At 47.8% G+C, this 15,687-nt stretch overlaps 1 protein-coding gene across 1 annotated transcript; it reads left to right on the top strand.

The window, feature by feature from the left end:
- On the top strand, window positions 1–6,812 carry NECAP1 (NECAP endocytosis associated 1). Its single transcript, XM_084226368.1, has 8 exons — window positions 1–164; window positions 1,535–1,635; window positions 1,786–1,890; window positions 2,282–2,363; window positions 2,765–2,873; window positions 2,964–3,150; window positions 4,328–4,421; window positions 4,537–6,812. Exons 1-8 carry the CDS (start codon window positions 67–69, stop codon window positions 4,583–4,585), a joined length of 825 nt encoding a protein of 274 aa, XP_084082494.1. The 5' UTR covers window positions 1–66; the 3' UTR covers window positions 4,586–6,812.
- The last annotated feature ends 8,875 nt before the right edge of the window (window positions 6,813–15,687 follow it).

Raw genomic sequence — 15,687 nt, 5'->3', positions numbered from 1 at the left:
TGGCGGTGGGCAGCGCCGCTGGTCACTAGACTCCCGCAGCTCGCTCCTCTGGGCTTCGCGGCCGACATGGCGGCGGCCGAGCTGGAGTACGAGTCCGTTCTCTGCGTGAAGCCCGATGTCAACGTCTACCGCATCCCGCCGCGCACCTCCAACCGCGGGTACAGGTGAGGAGAGAGCGTGCGGCGCCCGCGATCGCCCCGGCACGACCCGGCTTGCCTCAGGCCCTGCCCGCAGGGCAGCCGGGGGCTGGCCTGTGCCATGCCCGTGGCCCGGCCTCGTCCCTTGGGAAAGCCGTGTCCTGTGGCCGCGAGCGGGTCTGGCCATCCCCTGAGCCCCCTCCAGCCGAGCTCTGGAGGAGCCGCCGGCTGGAATTGCCTCTTGTGGGCAGGTGGTCAGCGCCTGCAGGTAGGGGAACCTCCGCTCCGCGCTGTGGAGGAGCAGGGGCTGCTCTGTTAATCAGGGGCAGGAGGCGAGGGGCAGCTTGCTGTTCCCGACACCTTGCTGTTCTCAGCTTGCTGTTCCTCGTCTGCTCCCGGTTTGTGGGTTCCCCGGGATGTGATGCTGATGTGCTCTAACGGCATGTTGGATTTGGCCTGGTGGCTCTCGCAGTGGCCGGGAGGAAAGCAGGAGGAATTCGGCGTGATTTTTAAGAAGAGGCTGCAGAACCAGCAGTTAGAAATGACTTCTCTGGTCAGCCAAAAGCAGCTGAGTGTGACTTTGTAAGATGTGCCCCCGGGCCTGCTGGAGGAGCGGGTTTGTGAACTCCCTGAACCTGACAGACTGTAGGCGGATGTTGTGCCTAGCCAAGGATGTTTGTTTCCAGTTATAAAATCCGGTAGATTTTACAGCACCAAGCCTGCTAGAGTTCAGGAAGCGTTTGGACAATGCTCTCAGGCACATGGTGTCATTTTTGTGGTGTCCTGTGCAGGGCCAGGAGCTGTATTCAGTGATCCTTGTGGGTCCCTTCCAACTCAGAATATTCTGTGGTTCTGTAGGTTGCGTTTTTTCTCACTTTCATTTTCCTTTTTTTTTTTTTTACCTTCACAAGACCCTGTAGCAAAGAGTGTGATGGGTCAGTCAAAATGTCTGTGTGTATGTGTGTTTTGCCTGATGTAAGTCAGCTGCCTCTAGGCTATGAAGTACTCAGTGTTATTTTGCAGCCACGGGGTAGAATAATGGAGTGTCTTTTCAACGTGTTAGGAATTAATTTTTGGGGTCTTCCCAATGCTCACAAGTCGCTTTTGTGGATTTCCTGTTCAAGTGAGCTTCTGTCTCCCCTCTTTTGCAAACTTATAAAGGTGAGGAGTTGATGTTCTCTGGACTGTGTCTCTTTCCCTTTGCCCAGAGATGCCAGTCAGAGTCGTGTGTCAGTTGGCAGCAGCAAGAGAGGAGCTGAGACCCCATGTCTTATTTGGGGAGAGAAGTGGAATGAGGCAGCTGCAGGGCTTAAGGGTTTGGGGGCAGAGACTTCTGAGTAGCTGGGCAGAACTGGGGAGGTTGACTATGGTCAGTGTTCAGCTGCTCTTCCTTTCAGGGCATCTGACTGGAAACTGGACCATCCAGACTGGACAGGGCGGCTTCGTGTCACCTCCAAAGGCAAAACCGCTTACATAAAACTTGAGGATAAGGTTTCAGGTAAGGGACAGGCAGTGCCCTGCCAAGGCTGTGGCTGTGATTGCTGCCCCCGAGCCTGTGTTTCTGTGCCTGCCCAGAGCAGTGCATGGCAGCCCTGGCCACCCTTTAGGAACGGGTTGCTCTTCTTAACACCTGATTCTTTATCTGCAGGAGAACTTTTTGCCCAGGCTCCTATAGATCAATACCCTGGCATTGCAGTGGAGACTGTGGCAGATTCCAGCCGCTACTTTGTCATTCGAATTCAGGATGGGACTGGTGAGTTGGGGAGCAATGTAAGTGCCAAGTGCTAGGGGTGGAGGAGACCCAGGTGGAGCTGGGAGTGTGCCAGGAGGACGAAAATGGTGTTGGGAATGCTGAAAAGGCAGGTGGTGTGCCTGAAGGGGTCTGAGGACAGGGTAAGCAGAGGAGGTTCTCTACATTGCACAGAGTCCAGGGGCTGGGCTGGGAAGGTGCATTTGGTTTCCAAGCACACCCCATGGGAAGAAGGGTGCATCCTGAAGGCTGGGGACAATGAACTGCTGTGAGCTGCTGGCATCCATCTCCAGGTGTGGCAGAGAGAGGTAGCACAGAGTGGTTTAGGACAAGCAGAAGGATTTGTGGCCCAGTTGCAGGGCACCTCCAGTGACTCCTCCTGTCTCCTTGCTAGGACGAAGTGCTTTTATAGGCATTGGCTTCACAGATCGGGGTGATGCCTTTGACTTCAACGTCTCTTTGCAGGATCACTTCAAGTGAGTTTTGCTTTTCTGGAATGCTATATTTCCTCTGGCCTTTAGAACATGGTGGGTGGTGGTGCATGCTCATTTAGCACAGGTTTCCTTGGGGTGGCCCTGAAGCCCTTCTCTGGCAAGGGACACTTGTGTGTGCTGCCAGCGGTCGTGCAGGCTGAGAGCCCCTGCAGGTCAGATCTGTGAGTCTTAAGCTTAGGTCCTGTGATGCTCCAGATGCAGTGTTAAACAGCTTCATGGGTTTGTGGTGGTCCCAGCTTTGTGCTGTGTGACACCAGGAGTAGGGAGGTAGCTGGTTTGACAAGGCAAAGTAGTTTGGTGGGATGGAGAGAGAAACCACACGTTTTTCTAAAACACTTTTCCTTTTTGACACAGGGTCTCATGTTTTCCTCTCTTCTTTTTAGGTGGGTGAAGCAGGAGACTGAAATCTCCAAGGAGTCCCAGGAAGCTGACACACGTCCCAAATTAGACTTAGGGTTTAAGGAAGGGCAGACCATCAAACTAAACATTGGGGTAAGCAGACCAGTTTACCCTGCTTCTTTGTCTGGATGTGCCAATGGAGACTTTTCTTTACACTTCCTTTGTTTTTTTTTTTTAACACAGAACATGACATCAAAGAAAGGAGGAGCAGCCAAGCCCCGTGTGTCTGGATCAGGGGGCCTAAGCCTACTGCCACCCCCACCAGGAGGCAAAATTGCAGTCCCTCCTATACCTCCCCCTTCCTCCACAGCCATTGCCAACCATGTCACACCACCACCTGTGCAGAAATCCAGTAATGCAAGCAGTGCAGGTAAGCCTTAGCACTGAGCCAGGAGTGTGTAACACACTGGCAGGTGCTGCTTCAGCAAACTGCGTTCAGCCTAGTGCCAGCAGTGCCCTCTGAGACATGGTGTGTCCCAAGGATTTTGGTCTCTTTGGCAGCTCCGGTGTCCCCAGTGCAAGAAAGGCGTGGACCTGTTGTACTGGGTCCAGAGGAAGGCCATGGGAATGGTCAGAAAGCTGGAACAACTCTCCTGTGAAGAAAGACTGAGAGGGTTGGGGTTGTTTAGCTTGGAGAGGACAAGGCTCTGGCGAGATGTTTCACTGTGTAAAGAGAGCTTGTAAAAAGATGGAGAAAGACTTCTTACAAGGGCTTGTAGTGACAGGGCAAAGGGTAGAGGCTTAAACTGGAAGGGTAGATTAGATTGGATATAAAGAAGAAATTTTTACCCTGAGCATGGTGAAGCCCTGGAACAGATTGCCCAGAGAAGCAGTGGGTAGCCCTTCATTAGAAGTGTTCAAGACCAGATTGAGCAGGACTTTGAGTAACCTGCTTTAGTGCAAGGTGTCCCTGCTCATGGCATGGCAGTGGGACTAGATGAGTTGATCTTTGGAGATCCGTTCCAATTTAAATCATCCTGTGATACTGTAACAAAGAGGTTGCTGCAGTCTTCTGGAGGCTCTGTTAAAAATGTGACCATGCAGAGGTGTCTGGAGAGCTGATGATCCCTTTGTGAAGGCAGAGACTTCAGCAGTGCTGTCCACTGGTTTGAGTGAGAAGATAACACGAGCTTCGGAGTAGGGCTTATGTGGTCCCAGTGTGTGGTTTGTACTGTTAAGGTGGAGCCTGTTTGGCAGCTGTTGTGGTTGCTGAGCTTGGGTAGAATCTGAGCCTTATGTCTGCTGGGAGAGGTAATCAGTGACAAATGTGTCAGGTGGTGTGCCGAGTGGAGACTGAATAGTTCTTGAAGACAATGTACTCTTGCTGGAGGTACGATGTCAGCTGTAGCTGCGCACATTCAGCAAAAAGAGATGCTGTTATAACAAGTCCCTCAAAAAGTCTGACTTTTGCAGGGAAAGCTGGAGTCCCTTCAAAGTTTTTCTGCCCTGCATCCAGGAGTTTGTTTAAGGTGACAGTTAAAATGCCTGTAGGATTTTCTGGATAAGCTGATGTATTTTCTTCTCTCTCTCTCTCTCTTCTGCCTTAGATATTCTTTTAGATTTAGATGCTCCTGCAGCTGCATCCAAGGCACCAGTATCAGCTACCACAGACCTCTGGGGAGACTTCAGCACTGCATCCAGGTAAACTGTGATGAATGGAAGACAAGAAGGGTAGTGTCCTGATGGGTGTGGGAAGAACCAGAAGTTAATAAGTCTTACTGCATCTGCTCATTTGATTTTCCTTCTTTTATTTCAGTGCTGTTCCCAATCAGGCTCCTCAGCAGTCCAACTGGGTCCAGTTCTGAATGATCAAAGCAATGGAATGGGACAAATTGATGACCTAGAGGCACCACATGGGATCAGAGGGGGCACAAACCTCTCTAGTCTTCAATCAAATTGGGACAATCCTTCATTTTTAGATCAGACCTTCACTTAAACTTAGTATTTTTGATCCCACTGAACCTAAAGAGAACATACTGACTCCTCCCAAGATGGGCAAGGAGAAGAGAGGTAGCCTTATCGCCTCCATCTACTTGGCCATTACATGGTACATTCTAGCTCTTTTCCCTGTCTTTCCATACAGGGAAAGCAAGAATCTTGAAGAAAGTGGGTACAGGAGGAGGCTGGGTAGGTGCCTCTAGGTTCCTTGTCCTTCAAATTTTCTCTGACTAGGCTGTTGCTTTTTGTGGCTGCTTTCAGTAGTGACTGCAGCCCCTGCAGCTTGCGGTGCTGAGGACAGCTGCATTTGGCTACACTTGCTAAATGGAACCTCTGAGGAGATAGGTCTTTTCTCAACACAAAACCCTCTTGGATTAATGAAATCTGTGGTGAGGAGTGACTCTCCCCTTGCACACACTACTCTTCCATCTTTGGTGCAATTCTTGGTAGTGCTGCATGTCCTTGTGCTCCTGTGGGAGGAGTTATGCAAGTCCTTGAGTAGGCCTGCTGCTGTTGCGCTGTAGCTCCAGGTGGGCACCCTATCTCAAGGCTCCTGGTTTGGATTGCAGGTTCACTGGAGGAACTTCTCTCATTTTAACTCCTTTCTCTCCTGGCAAAAGCTTCACTGTCACTGAGTTGTTGTAACTGGAAAGAGCTTTAGGGAAAAAAAAAAAAGCCCGTTTTTACAATTTGGTAGTTACTTGCACTAGATGACAACCAGGTGATTCCCACCACTCAGCATTTCATGTTCCTGCATCACTATCCTGAGCCCTGGCCTTGTGTTGTGACTTGGCACTGTGTTACAATTATTGCATATCTACAGTAAGAATTATGGTGGGACAGTAGATTAGATTATTCTCTGATGAAGGGACAGTCTTCCTTCCCCCTTTTAACTCACTCATTTGAGCAAGAAATGTATAGTAGGCTCAATCCTGAGATCTGTGGGAGCAAAATTCTCCCACCTCTGTTCCTTATTATGACTTTTCTTCTGAGTCCAACTTTTAAGGATGTGAGCTGGTTATTGGAACTTATATTTTTATTTTTAATGTGTCCAAGCCCCCTCTATTTTCTGTGTGGTTAAGGGAGTTAGAAAGAGGTAAAAAGCTGTGACTTCCTACTTTTTTTCTTTGGGAGAGTTTCCTGAGGCAGTGTGGACACTACTTCATCTTCAGCAGCTGTGGATGTGATCGGGGCTGTAAGTCTGTCGATTACTGCGGGCGAACTCACAGTGCAGGCTGGAAGCCTCACACTGCTGAATTGCTACCCTTCATGCTGGCACAGAAGCCAAAACACTAGCTGGGTAGTTGGTCTCAGTAACTCTCCGCTGTACCCAGTTACTGGAGCACTAGGGCATTGGTGCTTTCCTGGAAGGCTTCTTCCTGTTTCGAACACTCAACACAGCAACACTTTTGTGTCTCTAGAACACCTTTGTAAGGAAATGTTTCCCTTTGGGCAAAAATTTTATAGTGAGGCTTTTAAAAGAGTATTTTGCACCTTGTATTGGCAAACGTCTTTTCTCATTTTTGTCTGGCTAGAGTGGGGGCATTTTGGAGACAGTTTCACTTAGACCATCCCTCTGGGAAGCAACATTCTTGAAATAGCTCTAAAGCTGCTGCAGTTCCACTTGTGGAAGTGGGGACCAGACTGCTCTTAGATGTGTTTTAAGTAGTCATTTAACCCTGATTCCCTGGCTCTCTTGGTGTTTCCCCCTGCCATCCTTCCCCTGCCTTCATAGTCACTCCTGCAGTCTCACTGTACTTCAGCTCCTTGCCTCCTGAACTTGTGGATGGCTGTAGTCTGCAAGCAACATCACAGACTCTTGGGTTGGCATTTTGTTTTCTTTGTCTTCTTTTTGTTTGCTCACATCCTTGTGAGGTCCTGTCATTTCAACTATGTATCAATTCCCCAACCAAGGAAGTTGATGGCACCAATTAACAAATAACTAGGAGCCTCTTCTGTATTGTCTTAGTATTCTGGAGATAATATATTATGTATTTGAAAAGCTGAAGAAGCAAAAATTAAAGATATATGTATATAAAGCATAAAATGTACTGGTGCAAATGGTAATTAAACAAGTAATACTGGGGAAAAAAATGTCACGAGTCTTATAAGTTGTCAAATTGTTTTTGCATTGGAAGCCTCTAGGTTGAAGGTCTTCATGTCTCCAGCAAGATCCTCAGAGCCTACTTACCCTTCTGCATAGCTGTTGTGGCCTGCAGACTGAACAAGAGCAACTTCAGGAGTGATGGGTTCAGGCTCTGTCTGGGCAAAGAGGTAGGAGTGTGGAAAAAGGACACAAGAATGACACAGCTGTTCCACATATGGCAAGAAAACTCACACAATACCAAACACAAATCAACAACATGGAAACAGGCCTGAGTGTAGGTTCCTGTGGGACTTGGTAAGGGTGTGGATAAAGCAAGCAAGTGAGAAGACTTAGTTGCCCTGATATTTAGCAACTCAGACATTAAAGGCTTCTACAGCCTGCAGATATTTTCAGAAATTATTATTTCTGTGCTGGTAGATTGGAAACAGTCTGTGCGTACTAGAGAGATGGTCAAGGTGAGCCAAGTGGGTCCTTTGTTAGGGACAGCAAGGACAGGCTGCCTGGAAAGAGAGGAAGCAGGAAGATGAGTCACAGCAGGGCAGGCAGGGGCAATGGCCTCACCAGCAGAGGAGCAGTCCTGAAGTACCTAAGCACAAAGATCACAACAGGTCAGGATGAGGATTTAGGTAGCAGGGGACATGGCCAGGCATGGCTGTGCTAGCTCAGGCAGAGTCCAAGGGTGAAACACAGCTATGATAAGGCCAATGTTGCTGAGGTTTCTCAAAGCCAAACACCTCTATTACTCTAAGCTGGACCTGAGTCCAGCCAATCCCCCAGGAGGTGAATATGTTCAGGGCTCTGACATTGTTCTATCAAGCCTGCTTGCAGCCATCTTGCACAGCATGCTTGCTCCATGTTCCTCTGCCAGACAGCAAAGCTGTGTATATGGCTGTGTTGGAAGTACAACACAAGTCCAGTGGCCTGGGTAAAGATAAGAAGTCTTAACCTTTTAAGTCAGTTATTTGAATTGTCAAGCATTCTAGTATCTGTGGTGGCTGGGAAAAATAAAAGGACATTTTTCCAGCTCTAGGACCAAAGCTTTTACCTTATTTTCATAAATAGGGTGGGATGTTGTATAGGTCCTGGCGGGGACAAGATGTAGCATTTTATCCATAAGCTATAGTGGAGCTTCTCAGACCTTTCAGTAGGTATTTGCAGCAGAAAAAGTTGAAAAGCCTAAAAGGGTCTTTCTCCAGAGCAGGAGAATTTTCAGATGAAGTTCACCTAAGGGAAGTGCTGGGATATATTCCTGTTTGTGCATAAAGAAGTACAGAAGACTGGGAAACAGTTAATGGGGGAGAGCTTGGTCATTTGTGGAGATTTTCCCAGGTCGCATGCCTTGCCTCACAGCAAGACCTGCTGGAATGCACAGCTTGGTGAGTCCTGTGCAAGTTTTTCCCTTTCCTCCAATTGGGAGACAGACTGTAGACATAGAAAGAATCAGGAAACAAGTGTTAAAGGGAAGATCCCAGTTTTGTCTGGTTTTTGGTTGTCAATACTTCTGTGGGAGCTGTAGTTGAGTATTTCCCTGCCCCTTCTCCCATTAATTATGTTCTGTGTTCTGTGACTTTGTGTCTCAGAGCCATGCAGCAACTGTTCTTACCACAGCCACACAATATGGATTGCAGACACAAACCTGCCAGATTTCACAAAGCCTTGGTGCTGTGTTTGGGCTCCTGAAGAAATGGAGAAGAAGGGCTCTACATTGGAGGAAATCAAACAAAAACCAAACAGGAAACCAAAACCCCCAAAGTCTTCCTGAGCTTTGATAATGAGGTAAAAGGATCTGAATCTGAACTCATCCTGCTAAATCAGCATAAACCTACAAGGTTCTAGGAGGAGGAATAACAGTGTTGGTAATGTTTGTAAGCAGAGCACTGTGGCCCAAGCGGTTAACACACATTGTAATGCCTCCAGGTCTAGGTAGTCTGATGAGTGCTCATTACATTATGTGAACAATAGACTGTCACTCTGGAGACTGTTACTGGTCTTTTTCTTCCAAGACAATTGCTCTGTCCGTGCTAATAGTCAGGGAAAGCACATTGCAGGATGACAGCTTCATTTTACCACCTGCCATTACCTATAGCTGTGTGTCCCTATCCAGAGCTGGGGCTATGATGGACATTCCTTGAAGCTGAGCATAGGAAGATCAGCCAGCAACAGTTGGCTATGTTTTCCAGTCACTGCTGGGATCCTGGGGTGCACTTCTTGCATCACTTGTGTTTGGGACAGGCCAGGCAGGTAACTTAAAACGAATGGCCTGCTCTCCCTTTTCTTTCCCAGGCATTGTAGGATGGCAGCTCCTGCATGTTGAGGTAGAGAGAGAGGCAGCTTTCAAGCCTTGAAGCAGTCTGAAGAGACGTTCCCTAAAGGAGGAAGCCGCCTGTAACTTGCAGCCTTTGTGTCGAGCCTTGTGTGTTAGGCGTGTACAGAGGTGTGGCGCTCCCTTGCCTTCCCAGCCTGGCCTGCGAGCCTGGCTGGGCTGGTGGCGCCCGCGAGCCGACGCTGAGTTCAGTCTCACCCGTGGCCGTGTGCTGCCATCTGCTGCCGAATCCCTTTGTTGCGGGCTTTCCCGCAATCCCTGGGCTCCGTCTCCAGGGGCTGGCTGGGCGCCCAGCAGTCGAGAGGGTGGCAGGTGGGATGCAAGCAGACATCACCTGAGACCTGGCTAGCACTGGTGGGGTACTCTCTGAAAAGAAATCGCAGCTGGTTATTTGTAGTTTGATAGTTTAGCAATGATGGAGCTGCTGCTTCCAAATGTAGCCATGTGCTGCTATTCTATTGCCCTCTGTGCTTCAGTGCCCTCCTGCACAAACATGGTAGTGTAGGGCTTGGAGCTAGGCTGTGCCAGGGCAGGCATACATCCCCCTTGTGGTCAGTGTGCATACAGATATGGATGTCTGTTGTCTTTAAAAATACTAGGAGGAGTTCCATTCCTTTGGGCCTAACTTTAAAGTGGTGGCTAAACACTTGTTCATGAGTCCCTGTTTATGGTGTTAAGCAAACTGTTCAAAGATGTGTGAGATGCTATGTTGGTAGTGCTACACAAACCGTCCTTTTGATTAGCTGACAGGGACAAGGAGCTGAATTCAAGTGAGAGGGAAGGGGTAGGAGAGCATTTTCTTTGGAGAATATAGGCTAAGTGGGTATAGATACAGCTGTATGTCTGGCCCAGACTTAGCAGCTGCTGTCACCATTACCTAAAGCTGAAGTCAGTACCATGGGTACATGTACAAAGTGTGCTTGAAAATCACTCTTTTTTGGGTAGAAAAGCAGGAAAAGCCCTTAAGTGATACATCCCATACAGAAACAGGGTTACTGTAGGCAGATAACCTGACCTGGGTACTCTGGTCTAGCTCCAAAAGTAGTCCTGATTTGAGCAAGGTTTGAACAAGATACCTCCAGTCTGAAGTATTTTCTAGCACAACTTCTGTGCTCAGCTTGCTGTGGTGGCTCCCACGCTGGGCCAGCAATGTGGTGAGATGTCTGACGTGGGGGTTGGTCAGTGAAGAGGAGCCTGAGATCTGATAGTCCTCCTTCACCTCAGAGGCTCTGTGAAGAGCAGGATGGTGTGCTGAGTCTGTCCTGTCCAGTCTTAAAATGCTAAATAGGCAAATAACTGTGATCTGGAGGCAGAGTCCAAGACACATCAAGGAGCACTTTGCCCTCTTTGTCAGTCCCAGCCAGCAGGGAGTCAGCAGCAGGGGCCCTTTGGCCTCTGGGTCAGTGCCAGCTCTGTGCTGGATGCTGGCACCCTAGAGTGCCATTTGCCCACCCTTTGCTTCCCTGTGCTGACTTCAGTGTCCTGGCATGGTAAAAGTGGGTGACACAGGCACCTGGAGAGTGTGCTCTTCCAAAAAAAACTGCCTTTCCCCTTCTGACGGTGTTGGCATCTGTGTCATGAGGAGGTTCCTGCATATGGTTGAACCCCAAAGCTTGGGGCCTCCAAGCTTTTAATACCTGCCTGGCATTAAAACTTTCCCATCACGTTTCATTGATGAGGTGCCGAGGAGTGTTTGGTTGAGCTGACTGTACTCCCTGGATTTAGTTCAGCTTTCTGTGGCTGTTTCTAGATGGCTTTTGCTTTGTCCTGTCCTGACTGGACACCTGGAGGCAGGTGATGTCCCATCACCTTGCTGCTGGCTGTCATAAGTTGGGCTGGGAAGCTGCAAATGGCCTGCAGGGCCACCTTGGTTACAGGGTAAGGGGCAGCACAGGTCACTTGGGAGTCTTCCTGATAAATCCACCCTTGAGGACAGGAGGGGATGAAGGAGTTCTGCACGGCCAGGGAGATTTGTGCTGCTATTCCAGCTCCACCTGCTGGGACAGCCTAACCAGTACAGCTCACCCCAGAACCTCCCTTTGGAGAATGTTTTTTACTGCATTCCACTTACATACATGCAGAGGATGTGGAGGGAAACAGTTTAAGTTCCAATAAGAGTGTTCCTAAGTTTACAGCGTGAGTCTGGGTGAACTTATGTGACAGCTTCATACTTGCTTGGTGACTGTGGTTGTTTTCAATTTTTTTGCTTTTCTTTCCACTCCCCCCATTCCCTCTCCAAGAAAGGGAGATCACATGCATTCACCTCACTAGGCAGAGAGTAGCCAAACAGAATTCAAGGCTGTGGAGATCTGTGCAATCCTTAGAACTGGAAATGAAGCATGAAGAATTGCTTCTGTGGAGAGGTGTTTGGTGGCCACAACTTGTGCGTGTGAATTCCATATGCCCACTCTAAGAAGATAAACTCCACAGCCCCACCTCTGAAAACAGGCCACTGGGGTCTGACCAGGACTTGGATCTGGCCCAGGTTTGAAGTCGGATATGGTGCTGTGGCAAGCAACTGCAGTATGTGGTTCTGATCTCCAACATAGCCTTGAGACTTATGACTCAGATCCAAAAGAGGAAGGAGACAAAAGTGCAATGTTCCCAGTAATTGCATAAAACAAATCTCTGAGGTAACTGCATCTGAACGTGCCCTCTGTTGGCTTTGATTTGGTAATCTGTAATTGGGGGAAATAAATAAATAAAACATATTTTTGCTCTTCTGAAGAAAATCCTCTGTTAATGCTGCATGTAAAGAGCATTACATGAGGCTTGGGGCTTCTTGTCTCTTTGAAAATTCTCTGGATCATGTTCTTTCTTCTATTATGCCTTCCCTTACACCTGAGGGATTTTGGTAACCTATCATCACACTAGAGTGAGCACATGACTTTCCCTTTCCCAATTCGCACTGAGTTTGAGCTCCCTCAGCTCAGGTGACTTTGGGGCCTTTTATGATCTCTTCTGCTTGAAACCCTCAGCACTTATTAAAATTTGGCATGGATGTGGCCAGGGAAGAAATGCACAAGCTGTTTTGGGGGGGAACATTTCTTTTCATCACTCCTACTTTTCTTTCGTTCCCTTGTGTTGTGCATGGTACTGTAGCCATAGCATTGCCTTTCTGCTGACTCAGGCCTGCCTGTGGTGAGGTGCTGCCACCTGCCAGAAACTTGTGTGGCTTTACAGTGCTACCTTCTGTTTAATCCATCCCACTCATTGCTCTCACTCCCCTTTCCCACTGTCCATTAAGTACTTCCCTGTTTCCTCTTCACCCCTGGATGCTCAAATGTCTTTTTCCTGTGCTTTCACAGGTCCATAGAAGCCATTTTTTCCCTTAGTCTCTTAGCAACCTGTGTGGAACCCTGGTTCACCTATCATTAGAGGGTTTCACTGCCTTCCAGAAGAGGTCTCTTCTCCCTGCAGCTCTGGCCAGTGTCAGCCTTGGCTGAGAAGGGCATTGGGTGCCTTTCTCTCAGATCCCAGGAGGCTGCTGTGCTCCCACACTGTCCCCTAGAGCAGTATGAACTGCAGCATCTTAGCCCTCCCTTCCCTTCCCTTCCCTAACCAGTTCCATGGAGCAGGGTACACAATGGGATCACCTATTGCTAGACTCTCTAACCAGCCAAATCCCACAGGAGCTCTTAAGGAGCTCTAGCTGCCTGAATCCCTTTGATTTGTTATCTGACATCCCTTATTACTGCTTAAGGTCAGGCCTTGGGTTCCCATTCTCTGTGTTCCAGTGCCTTTTTATGCTCTTCCCTTGGCTGCTCTGCTCCATAGCCTTAGTCCCTGAAAAGGAGCAAGGTGATGTGGAGGGGGAAGACCAAGAAGGTAGCATATATTCACTTCTAATGCTCTTCTCACCCAGGTGCAGGGGTATAAAGCCTGGATTTGGTTTAGGCTTTTATCTAAGTGACTTGGAAGTCTGTGCTAGCTACAAGTGCCATAAGAGTAGGTGATGCCAGGACTGTAGGCAGACCCACAACAGGCAGGATTTCCCTAAAAGAGTTATATTGACTCTCCCCATTGTTCACCATACTTAGACACATATCCATCCATTAACTCTTTTGTTATATTAACCTGACCACTAGACATGTCAAACCTTTAACTTCCTAAGTCTCCCTGAGACTTCTCCCCTTCTCCTTCTTTGATATGTTCCCTGCCAGTCTGAGATTTGCTGATTAAAAGATAGTTTAAGGCAAAAGATGACCCAGTGATTAGCAACTGTTTCACCTTTAAATCTCCTGAGAATCTCTGGGACCATCTTGCCCAGGCCTGCTAATTCCATACATTTTGCACAATCAGTTTTGACAGATCCTTTGGTTTAGTCCTTTACAAACCAGGGTTCTTGTGTGTGAATTTCACCAATTTATTCTATTGTGACAAATAATTAATTTAGCTTCATTTTGATGTGCTTGTTCTCTCTGACTGCTTATTTTATACCCTGCTCTTCAGCTGCCCTCAAGGCAGTATATAAAATATAAAGTGTTTGAGGAAGTTCTGACACTTTTGCTTTGTTATGGTTTTGCACTTACTGGAGGTCACACTCATTTCAATTTTGCTCATTTGGCTGCAGGGTCAGCTTGTTGAAAAATGCATATTGATAATCCCTTTGGGCAATCATTTTAGTCATGTCAGCTTTATTTTGTTTTTTGTCAAATCTTCTAAAGTCTAAAGAGGGTCTAGGTATTTGCGTGGTCAATGTGATGTCCCTGTGTAACCTCCATGTTGCTTGTGATGACTCACAGCCTTCAGCTCAATTCTCTCAGCTGCCCCTCTGTGTTCGAACTGGCTTGTAAGAAGTGTGTCACTTCCCTGCAGCTTCCACCACAGCTGTGGCAAGTTTAAAAATGGGATTTCTTTTGGAATGTGTGGGGTTACAGCTTTAGGATTCCAGTCCTACTCTTTGCCTATAAATTTGAATTTAACTCTTCAGCTTCAGCTGGATTTTCAAAAGAAGTGTAAGGCATGTGCAATGGCATAGTTTCCTCTTCTCACATGGACCGACTTGCTAAATTGGATGATGCTGGCTGTGGGGTGAAAGGCTTGCAGATACTACTTTATTCAAACTTCACTGACAGGTAGGGGAGAAAGAGCATTAGTGCCTCTGCTGCCTTCTCTTTGGGTCAGGGTCAAAGAGCTTGTAGAGCAACCAGCAGCTGGAGCACAAGTAAGGAGGGAAAGCAGAGCTGTGAGAGTCCCAGAAAGGAGCTGGGGCTTGTGAGGCACATGGGGCTGAGAGCACGGGAGGCACTTGGCAGTGTGGGTTAGGACTGAGCTGAAAGACATATGTGGGGAAACACAGGTGTTGTGGGAGGACAAGGGAGTGAACAGTACACAGGAAGAGGGGAAATGGAGTTGGTGAGGAAGAGCAGTGAGAATGCAAGGAAGGAAAGCATGAGTTTGGGGGGTTTTCAAGCAAGATTTTTTTAAAATTATTTTTTCAGCACCACAACTAACTGCAGGGTCTAGTTGTTTCTATCTCCCACTCATTTACATGCCATCAGTGTACATGAAATTCTAAGAACAAATTTTTCGGGAATATCATGTGATTGTTGTTACACCTTGGCTCAGCACTGCATCCTGTGGAAGTGTGATTCAGGACTGAATTTTGATTACAAGCAACAACTCTGATGGCTGAAAAGAACTGAGCTGTCTCTGACGTTTAAGTGCAGTCTAATGTAATCTAATAAAAAGAGCAGCTAGAGCCTGAATTTGCATTTGAAATGCTTTGGCTGTGTTTGGAGATGTGTTTCAGTGGAAAAAGCTCATGAAGCTGCTCTGTAACTTCTCTGTCTGCTGCTTGTGTTTCCTGTTTCTTCACAGTGGAAATCTTGAAACCCTGCAAGGACGTAAGCCTTTTTCCCTTGAGGCTGAGTCTGCTGAGGCTTGGTTGGGTGGGGACAGGGGGAAGTATGCAGAGGATTGCTCTGAATTCTCAACAAGAATTTTGAGGCTTAACTAGATTTCAGCAGACACTTAGGGAAGCTTAATTCCAGTGAGAGGGCCAAGACTGAAGACAAAGGATAGTGCTGGAAGGATGTTGGAAAGAGAAGCAGGAGCATGATTGCTTGAGGGACCAGGTTTCTCTCCTGTAGCTGTTCTTATTCTTGTGTGAAAGTCACCTTCTTTGCACACAATACCAAGAGGAGAAATAAAGTTAGCTCAGGATGCACAAGACACAAAGAGGATCCTTGGTAAAGACATCCAGTTACTGCCTCACTCTGCTTAGGGGCAGTTCTCCATAAACTGTGTTCAGATTCCCTTTACCTTCTGCCACATTGTTCTTCTCTGTTGTCTGGTGCGTGTTCTTCCTTCTACTGCCCTATCTCAGCTACAACTCTGCTCTGGTCACCCTCTGTGCTCTCTGGATGTCCTGTGAGCATCTCATTCTGCTCTGCCTTAAGGGAATTCCAGCTAGCCAAACTAACCAGCTTCTTCCTTCTGCTTGTTTTGGAGACCTCGTTGTTGGTTTTTTCAGGCTTTTACAGGGGGCTTATAAGAAAGAGGGAGAGAAACCTTTTAATGGAACTGGTAGTGGT

The sequence above is a fragment of the Fringilla coelebs genome (assembly GCF_963513975.1).
Source record: "Fringilla coelebs genome assembly, chromosome: 2".
Lineage (NCBI taxonomy): Eukaryota > Metazoa > Chordata > Aves > Passeriformes > Fringillidae > Fringilla > Fringilla coelebs.
This window is presented reverse-complemented; position numbering and strand designations above follow the sequence as displayed.